Raw genomic sequence first — 10,537 nt, forward strand, 5'->3', positions numbered from 1 at the left:
ACTATGTTCTGTTTTATTAGAAATAAATATAATGGAATGCTTTTGTTATACCTTGAGGTCTGAGTCTCTGTTCTGTTAGATGCTACTTAACTAATACCTACTTTGTCTGCATAGGCTGTACAGTCTACTCTTAACACTTGATTTACATGTCAGAATTCACATCTAGCCCTTAAATTATATATATAGATAGATATAGACATAGATAGATAGATAGAGATACACAGAGAGAGAGACAGAGATAGATAGATAGATAGATAGATAGATAGATAGATAGATAGATAGATAGATAGATAGATAGATAGATACTCACTGATTGCAATCATGTTGATTCCAGCTTGTAGCAAACCTATAGGACAGAATTGAAGTGGCGTGGTTGGTTTCTGAGACTATAATTTTCCATGGGAGTAGCGAAAGCCTCATCTTACTCTAGAGGAGCAGTTGGTGGTTTCAAACTGCTGAGTTTATGGATAGCAGCCCAAAGTGTAACTCATTAAATCACTATGGATCCAGTGAAAACTAGATAGATGATAGTGGACCATAAAACTAAACCCACATTCATCAACTTAATTAAGACCTATAGAAACCTATATTGGGTGTCTAAGGTTGTAAACCTTTAAGGGATTCTCACCCTTCTCCCATGAAACAGCTGATAGATTTGCATGTCCGACCTTGTAGTTACCAGTGAAACACCCCACTGTACCACCAGGACCATTTTATATATACTTACTGCCTTACGTATTCTTCCAAAACATGAATGGGAACAATTAGGCCAGAACACTGTCTTCCCATTCACTTTACAGATGCCTTTGAGTCCAGTCTTTGGAAGCAAGTACATACTATCTATTGCTCTAACAAACATTCCCATAGTATTAGCTGACTACAAAGTAGTTTGGAATGGATATAACATGGCTTCTTTTCTTTTGCTTGGATTAGGGGAAATAAAACATGCAATGTAAGTTAAAAAGGAAATTTGATCAGAACACTAAAGTCCGATTCTTTATTTTTAAGTTATTTTAAAGTTTTTTATTTTTCATATCGTATAACTTTTAGTTGGAGGTAAAAAAGTACAAGGAAGGTGATGTAAAACTTTCAAATTTTGAAATGTAAAATTGAAAATGTAAAAATATGGAAAACAAATGCACTACAAAAATGAAATACAAAAGGAATGATTGGGAATTGGTACATGATTTTTCTGTAAAATGTTACGTTCTCTATTATATATATATATACGAAAAAATATGGTTTATCTAATATATATGTATATATATATTCAATAAAGGTATCAGAATATCTATGTAACATCTGATGTCTAAAGCAATGTAAAACTGTGAGAAAATTGAAGAAAAATTAAAGAGAAAAATAGCATGCAGCTCACTAGGGAAACATCAAAGCAAAATTAGAAGAAGAATATGGGAAAATCGGTAATTGTGAAGATGCTAGGAGAAAAAAATATACAACTGAAAATTAAATAGACAGCAGATATCCAGGAATAAGAACTCTTTCCTTAGAGGATGTCCCGTGTAAACAAAAACAGACCTCGTCCTGATTGTAGGATATCTGGCATGCTCTAGTATTTCTTGTTGTCTATTTGGCTTTGTTTTATTATGATGAACAAGAAGAATAGAGATTGAGATGATTTTGTGTTTTTACACCCTGGAATTTTAGGATACTGGATTTGAATTATGTTACACCCAAAATCAAGATATCAACAAACATGGATGGGTTCTTGATGGCGAGGTTTAAGTCATCTATGGAAGATGCTCCGTTTTGTGGCTGGGTCCAGCGGATTCAAGTGACTTCTCCATCTTGGACTCATTTTGGTCACACATGGAATTCACAGGACAGAAAGATGAAGGAAATCACACTACACTGGTAGAATTCATCCTGCTTGGGTTTTCTGGTGTTCCTGACCTTCAAGGATTTCTTTTTGGGGTGTTTTTGATCATTTATATGATTATCCTGATTGGGAACAGCCTCATTATCATATTAACTAAGATTGATACTTCCCTTCAGACTCCCATGTACTTTTTCCTTGGAAATTTTTCCTTCCTGGAAATATGTTATGTGTCCGCGACTCTTCCCAAATTGTTAGCAGATCTTTGCACACAGAATAGAAAAATCTCCTTCCTTGCATGTTCTATTCAAATGTATTTCTTTCTGGTCTTTGGGGCCACTGAGTGCTTCCTTCTGACAGCAATGGCTTATGACAGGTATGTGGCCATTTGTAACCCCTTACTGTACCCTCTCATCATGAATACCCGGCTGTGTATTCAACTAACAGCTGGCTGTTGGATCACTGGTGTTCCAATACACATCGGATTCACCTACCTGATCTTCTCTCTGCCCTTCTGTGGACCTAACCAGCTGGATCACTTTTTCTGTGATATACCTCCAATACTGAGACTGGCTTGTGGGGACACTTTGATGATTGAGACTTTGATTTATGTGATTGCAGTAGTGGTTGTCACTGTTCCTTTCATGTTGATACTTGGATCTTATGTCAAAATAATTTCAACCATCCAGAAGCTACCATCAGCAACAGGGCGGGCCAAGGCCTTCTCCACCTGTTCTTCCCACCTCTTGGTGGTGGCTTTATTCTTTGGATCAGGAATAATTACATACATGAGACCAAAGTCCACTCATTCAGTGGGCATAGAGAAATGCCTTTCTCTTTTTTATACCATTGTGACACCAATGCTGAACCCCATGATTTATTGTCTGAGGAACAAAGATGTCACGGTGGCACTGAGGAAACTTCTATCAAAATGGATTATGTTCTGATCTATATGTGTGGCTTCTCAAATCCATTTGTTGTACGCTTAACAGATTTATTTTGGTTCTTTGTCCAAAATTCTAAAACATATTAATTTTTCTCAAAATGTTATCTCAAACTTATTTTAGTTCATCATAAAACCAAGTTAGCTTTTCTTTTCAAACAATGAACTAACTCTATTCTTTAATATACTCTTAGGGTGAAAAAAGCAGTCTTGTTCGCAACTCAATCCGAGATACTGAAGTTTCTGAAATACCAAATTGTTGACAACTTTTAAGATTCTTGGAAAATGCTTACATTTTTACACACACACACACACACACACACACACACACACACACACATTTCATCTTTATATATCTAGAGCCCCAAGTATTATCTAGGTTTAACAGATATATAAGTAATTTTTGATAAATTAAAATGATAATTATAAGTGAAGCCTTAACACCTCATTAACAAAAATATATTATAAGCAGGCAAGTTTATATAAAAAAGAGAAGGAAGAGGGTAAGAAAACTAAGGTATCTGAATAGCTAATACAACAAATTTTATACAAAGTCATTAAATGTAAGCTCTGGACTGTGTGAGAATAACATCCCCCCCCTCTCCATTCATCTGAGGGAGAATCCAGATATTTATTTCTTATAGAAATTCATTGCCACTAGCAGTTATGTGTTGGGCCGTGAACTCCAAGGCCAGTAGTTCAAAAACACCAGCTACTCTGTAGCAGAAAGATGGGGTTTCCTAGTCCTCTAAAGGGTTACTATCTCCCAAACCCACAAAGACAGTTATACCCTATCCTAGAGGGTCTCTAAAAGTTGGAAAACACTGGATGAGAGTGAAGTTTTTGTTTTGTTCTGTTTTATTCCTTGTGATCGCTCTGTGAAGGGATGCCCAATTGTCTATAGATGTTCTTTGGATCTCCACTCCATGGCCCTCCCTCAATCACATTGGGTGTGATTTTCTTCTGGACCTTAGATGCCTGATTCCTAATCCCAGTGACACCTCATGCTCACACAGGCTCGTGTGCTTCTCCCATGTGGGCTTTGCTAGTTCTCAGCTAGATGGCTGCTTGTTTATCTTCAAGCCTTTTAGACACCAGACACTATATCTTTGGATAGCCTGGAACCATCAGCTTTCTTTACCACATTTTCTTATGCACCCATTTTGTCTTCAGCAAACATGTCAGGAAGGTGAGCATCACAGAACTGGATCATTAAAACAAAGTGATTTTGCATTAAGGTAGTACTTGAGTTGAAGCCCAATGTCCCTCTGCAGCCTAATTCATAAGATATAGATATGAGTACTTATTTCTATTCCCATTTCATTATATAAAAAATGAGACTTCTATAAATGTCCTTTGCTTCCTGGTTCTTTCCTCTAATTCCTTTTACTTTCCTCTTGTCCCACCATCATGTTTGGGCTTCATTCGTGTTTAGTAATGCCTCGATGCTGCATTGGCCTTGATCAAGCACTGCTAGGCATCATTTACCCCTCTATCCACTAATTTTAATTCACTTGCTGTTCCCATGTCCCTGGGTTGGTTCCCAACCCACTTCCTTTCGCCCAACTCCCCTTCTCCCATATCCCCCGGAACCATTGGTCCCATTCTTCTTTTCTATGTTCTGTTTTTTTGGTCACATTCTTTTCATCTCTGAATTGTTTATCCCACACGTCTTATCCAGATAGACATGCAAAGACATTAATTAGTGCTAAACCCAGGCAAAGTCAAACAAAACAACAAAGGAAGTCAAGACCAACAAAGCAATAACAACAACAACAAAAAGAAAGCCACTTCCAAGAAATCGAAAAGCTTATAAAAAGTTCCAGGTCTGTCTGCTGGCCCATATGAGTGTTTCCACTACAGTCTGCTGGGGTGCCACACTCTCTCTCCAAAGTCTAATTTTGGTGTTCCTCACGGATTTTATCACTTTGCTCCCTTTGCTGCTATGTTCCATGTCCTTAGGGTTTCGTCCCAGTGTGATGGGTCACTTTGTGCACAATTCCGCACTGTATCTCCAGTGTTGTCCCCCATAGTGCTGTGGTTTAGTGAGGGACATCATGTCTCATGGTGGGGCCGGCCATAGGGTCCTTTCTGTACATTGTACATACTCCAAGCAGGAGTATCATCCTCTGGGCTTAGTGGACCAGGATGTTTTCCCTTCCCTCTCCATCCCTTTTCATTTCTCCTGTGTGCTCTAATGTGATGTACCACTCTCCCCACGAAGTAGCTTCAGTGCTGTCCTCTGAAGTGCATTCTTCTAGGTGGGAGTGGGGGACGGTGTCCACAAAGTTGGGATTGGGCCCAGCCCTGCAGACCTCTCTAATGGTTCCCTGGCACATGTTGGTATGTTGTATTCATGTCTAGGTGCATCGGGTTGAAGCCTGGTCTCTCTCTCTCCCTCTCCTGTGGAGATATAAATAATATCCTCCACTTGAGTGGGTTAGTGCCCTGCTCCCCCCTTACCCATGCCTTTTTTCCCTCTCTTTCTTCCCCCCTCCTATTTCGATGGCTTCCATATGCATCCCTGGATTGGGTTTGGTCCTTGCCATAATAGCTGGACCTCACTGCAGGAATGTATGTATATAGTAGCTTTTCCCCTGTGCCCCATTTTTTTTAAAGCTTGCCTCAGTGGACTCATGTTGTGCTTGTCCTTTTGTGCTTGCCTTACTTCACTTCATACGATTTCCCACAGTTTTCCCATGCGGTAATGTGCTTCATGAGTTCGTTTGGGTTGTTTCCAATTCCTTGCAATTGTGAACAGTGGCACAATGACAATTGGAGCACAGATGTCTGACCATGGTTTGCTTCTTGCCTCTTCCGGGTGTATGCCCAGTAGGAGGATTGCTGGGTCATATGGGAGCTTGATTTCCATCTGTTTTAGATATCGCCAAATTGATTTCCATAATGGTTGTACATACCTACAGGCCCATCAACAGTGGACAAGAGCTCCTATCAGCACACCCCTCCAACATTTGTTACATTCTGATTTTCTAAATTGGGCTATCTTTGAGGGTTTTAGGTGGTATCTCATAATTGTTTAAAATAGCATTTCTCTTATCGCTAATAACCAGGAATATTTTCTCACAAGTGTATTGATCATTCAAATTTCTGCCCCTATGGAACTTATGTTCAGGTCCTTTGCCAAGCTCCTTGGTGGGCAGTTAGGTTTTTTGCTTATTGTAAGCTTGCTAAGTACTATAGGTTTTAGTAGTAAGGCCTTTGTCTGATGTGGCATTGCTAAAGAGGTTTTCCCAGTTTGTGGGTTCTATTCTTACACTGTTGGCGAATCCTTTGATGTACACAGGTGTTTTATCTTAAGTATTTCCCACTTGTCAATTTGTGACTCCTCTGTATCTGTATCCTTCCCTATTTCCAATAGCCGATGTATTCCTTGCACCAAGCTTCTCAGGTTTGTCGCCATTCCCTCATTAATGACCCTAGTAGTTGGAGATTTTACCTCAAGATCTGTGATCCACCTTACGTTTATTCTGGTGCACGGAGTGAGATAAGAGTCTTCCTTTTCTGCAGGAACACTTTTCCAGATCAACTTATTGAAGAGGGCATCTGCTTCCCATTTGAAGATGTTTATTTCTGGGTTTTCAGCTCTATTCTTCTGAATATCTGTCCTTAAACCGAACCACACTGTTTTGACCACGATGGCTGCATAATAATTGAGAAAGTCAGGTAGAGCAAGCCCTCCCATGTGTCCTTTTTCTTGAAGAGTTCTATGCTAATTCTGGGCTTGTACCCTCTCCATATGATGTTTGTAATCGTTTTTCCAATAATTTGAAGAAGGACGATGGTATTTATACAGAATAGCATTAAACTTATAGAGTGCGTTGGGAAGAACTGACATGTTTACTATTTTGATTCTTTTGATCCACAAGCATGGGTATTTTTCCATTTATTGAGGTCTCTCCTGGCTTCTTGTAATACTCTTCTGTAGTTTTACTCATAACAATGTTTTGTTTTTTAGTCAGGTTTATCCCTAGATAGTTCAACTTGTGCTTGGCTATTGTAAAGGACACCACCTTTCCAATTGCCTCCTCGGCATTCTTCTCTGATGTGTGTACGATAGAGTGTATACGATAGACTTCTGTTTGTTGATCTTGTATCCTGACACTCTGTCATATTCCTCTAGTCCTTCCATCAGTACACTTGTGGAGTTTTGGGGATTTTCAATATATAACTTACATAATAAGGAGGGATTTTCCTGCCATTCCTAGCTTCTTGAGTATCTTCCACAGGAATGGGTGTTGGATGTTGTCAAATGCTTTTTCTGCATCTATCAATATTTTCACGTGGTAATTTTAATTTTTCATGTCAATGTGGTGAATAATACTAATGGTCTTTGGATATTGAACCATAATTGCATCCCTCATATGAATCCAACTTCGTCATGGTGCATTTTTTATATGCTTTTGTGTACTATTGGCCAATATTTTGTTAAAGATTTTGCATCAATGTTCTTTACGGATATTGTTCTGTAGTCCTCAATTCTTATGGGATCCTTGCCTGCTTTAGGTGTCAGAGTTATACTACCTTCAAAGAAAGAGTTTGGGAGTTTTCCATCTTTTCCTATGTTCTGGGAGAGTTTGGGTAGGATTGGTCTCTGTTCTTACCTGAATGCTTGTTATAATTCTCCCGTGAAGCCATAGGGCCCAGGGATATTTTTTTTGGTAATTTGTTGATAACCTTGCATATTTCTTCTATTCCTATGGGTCTTTTAAGGCTCTTGACGTCCATCTGCGTTAGTTTAGGGAGGGATTGTTTTACCAAGTATTTGTCCATGTCTTTCAAGATGTTGAATTTGTTAGAGCACAGGCCTTCATAGTAAAAGTAACTCTTCTTTTGATTTCATTAGGGTCCGTTATAATGTCCCTGTTTCATCCCTCATCCTTGCTATTGAAATGTGTCCTTTCTTTCTTTGGTTAGGTTTGCTGGCAGTCTATCAATTCTGTTAATCCTTTTAGCTGCATTAATTTTTTCCATATATTTCTTGTTTTCCCTCTCCTTTATCTCAGCCCTGATTTTTATTATTACTTTTCTTTTGCTTTTAGTAGGCTTGTTCTGTTGACTCTGCTCTAATTGGTGTAAGTTTTGTGTCAGCATATGAACCACGAGTCTCTCTTCCTTTTTCATGTGTTCATGCATTCCTATCAGACTTCCTCTGATAAATGCCTTTGCTGTGTTCCAAAGGTTGTGGGATGTTTTATTTTCATTCTCATTGGTTTCTATAAACTTCCCAATTTTATCTCTGATATGGGCCAATACCAAATCTTTTTGCAATAGAGAGTTATTAATCCTCAAACTGTTTTCCCTTGTTTTCATTGTCCTTTTGTTGATTTCCAACCTTATAGCATAGAGGTTGGAGAGAAAAGTCTGCATAATCTCTAATAATCTCTAATTGCTTGAATTAAAAAAAGAGAGTTGAAAGAAGAAATAGAAAAGAAAACGATACTACTGTGCTTGCTGAGACTGACGGTGGTAGGAAAGAGAGAAGAAAAAAATAAAGAGTAGAGATAGCTGATCCCTGATCACCTGAACATGGAGTTGGAGGGGTTTAAACACTGGCCCAAGGTGGTGGGTTGGTGTGCTCTTTTGGTGCAGGGTCCCACGGTTGCTGGGCAGAAGTGCCCTAGTCAGCAAGATCACCATAGAGGCCAGACGGAGGTTTCCTAAGCCGTGTGGAGCACTGTTGAGGACTGTCCCAGCTGCCTTGTGTGATATATAGTGCTCCCACAGAGGGCAGGCTGGAGTTCCCCTGCAGTTTGGGCAGAGTTGCCCTAGGGGGAAGCTTGTGGCATGGAAGCCAGCAGTGGTGAGTGAAAGGAAAGATTGGGAGAGAAGAAGAAAATGAAAGAAAAGAAAGAAAAAGAGAGGGGGGAAAACTGGGTATGGTGATACCAACTGTGGTGGGAAAGAAAGAGAGAGAATAAAAAAAGAAGCAAAACACTAGGAAGTGAGGAGATAGCTGAGCCCTGATTGCTTGACCACTAGACTGGGAGTTCCAACTATGCCTCAAGTTAGCAGGGTGGTGTGCAGGTTTAGTGTAGGGTCCCACTGATGCTGGGCGGAATTACCCTGTTAGGCAGAATTACTCTGTTAGGCAATTACTCTGTTAGCAAAGGCCAGGCAGCGGATCCTACAGTGATACTGGGTGTTGGAGATCACCGGAATAGCTGTCTTGTCCTGTATGCAGCTCTGCAGCAGGAGGGAGGAAGTTCCTTCAGCCACGTTAGACCCCAGGACAGTAGTAGGATCCCACAGACATACGAAGGACAGGCAGGAGCTCCCCACCTGCACATGTACAGGTTCTTTATGAAAACAATGTAGTGTTCTGGTATTCCCAATGTACCCAAGGTTATCCAGATTTTGACAACACAGTCAACTGTATTAGCGTGGTGAATAAAGCACAAGAAAATATATTTATGGTATTAACTTCCAGTTAAGATTCAATCTAACATAAGAAATGACATCCCTTGTTCTACATCCACTTCTGAATACCATCTGGAAGTTCCCTATGAACATACTGCTGTAATCACTGTTTGATGATCTTCAGCAAAATTTTATATGAATATGATTTTAATAATATAGTTCTATAAATTTCAAATTATTTGGTTACTTTTTCTTGGAATGAGTACAAATATGCATTGCTTCCAGTTAGTTGGCCAAGTAGCTGTCTTCCAAATTTCTTGGCATGGAGAAGGGAGTGTTCCTAGTGTTTCATTAACTTGTTGAAACATTTCAATTGACATTTCATCACTTTCTGGAGCTTTGTTTTTGGCTCATGTTCACAGAACAGCTTAGACTTACTCTTTCAGTAACATTGTTTCTTCTTCCAATTCTACCTCCTGAAGTTGCTGGATGTCTACTAGTTCTCTTCATATTCTTGCTATTTTCCTTTGATGCTTCTTGCAGTAGTTTACCAAGAAAATCATTCAATATTCCTAGAAAAGGCATGACTATTTTCTTCTTTCTGTCAGCTTAGGATCTGCTCAGCCTGTTTTTCCTTTTGGGTTTTCCAACTTGAGGTTTTGTTCATTTCATGATCATATTTGACGGCCTTCTTGAGCTTCCCTTTGACAATTTCTGCTCAGTTCTTTGACTTCACCTTTTCTTATATTTGCCTTAGCTACTCTATGACAAAAGCAAGCTTCAGATCCTCTTCGCACAGTCACCTTGATATTTCTTTCGTTATCGCTTTATGAGTGATATTTTGCTTTCTGTTTGAATGATGGTTTTGATGTCCGCCCACAGCTCATCAGATCTTCAGTGTTCAATATGTAAAATATTTTCCTGAGATGTTCTAAAATTTAGGTGGGATAGAGTGAAGGTCATCTTTTGCTTATTGAGGGCTAGTTTTAATTTTCTTCAGCTTCAACTTGAACTTATATATGAACTGATAGTCCGTTCTAAAGTCTACTGCAGGTCTGATTTTAGCTGCTGATAGTGAGCATTTTCATAGTATCTTCCCATAAATGTAGTCACTCTAATTTCTGTCCATTCCATCTAGAGAGGTCCATGTGTATAATCCCCCGTGCTTCATACCTGGGATATTTTTATATCTTGGAATTAAAAATATGTTGGCATGATAATTCCAATTTTTAAATGGTAGTGTGGAATAGCATCTGAGTTATGCTTTCATTTTTACATCAGTAAAAGAGGGATAATGTTACACTGTATGAAGATAAAACAAGAAAGCATATATAATATGTATATTACATTTTAAATGTTAGCTCCTTGCTCCCTGAAATAGC

General features: G+C 39.0%; 1 protein-coding gene across 1 annotated transcript; it reads left to right on the forward strand.

Moving 5' to 3' along the window:
• The first annotated feature begins 1,806 nt into the window (after window positions 1-1,806).
• LOC142446456 (olfactory receptor 10AG1-like) lies at window positions 1,807-2,781 on the forward strand. The gene has a single exon (XM_075548206.1). The coding sequence runs from the start codon at window positions 1,828-1,830 to the stop codon at window positions 2,779-2,781; it is 954 nt and encodes a 317-aa protein (XP_075404321.1). The 5' UTR covers window positions 1,807-1,827.
• Window positions 2,782-10,537: the final 7,756 nt, after the last annotated feature.

The sequence above is a fragment of the Tenrec ecaudatus genome, chromosome 4 (assembly GCF_050624435.1).
Source record: "Tenrec ecaudatus isolate mTenEca1 chromosome 4, mTenEca1.hap1, whole genome shotgun sequence".
Lineage (NCBI taxonomy): Eukaryota > Metazoa > Chordata > Mammalia > Afrosoricida > Tenrecidae > Tenrec > Tenrec ecaudatus.

Coding starts and splice junctions, on each gene's coding strand:
- LOC142446456 (XM_075548206.1), top strand. CDS start 1,828: ATGGAATTCACAGGACAGAAAGATGAAGGAAATCACACTACACTGGTA.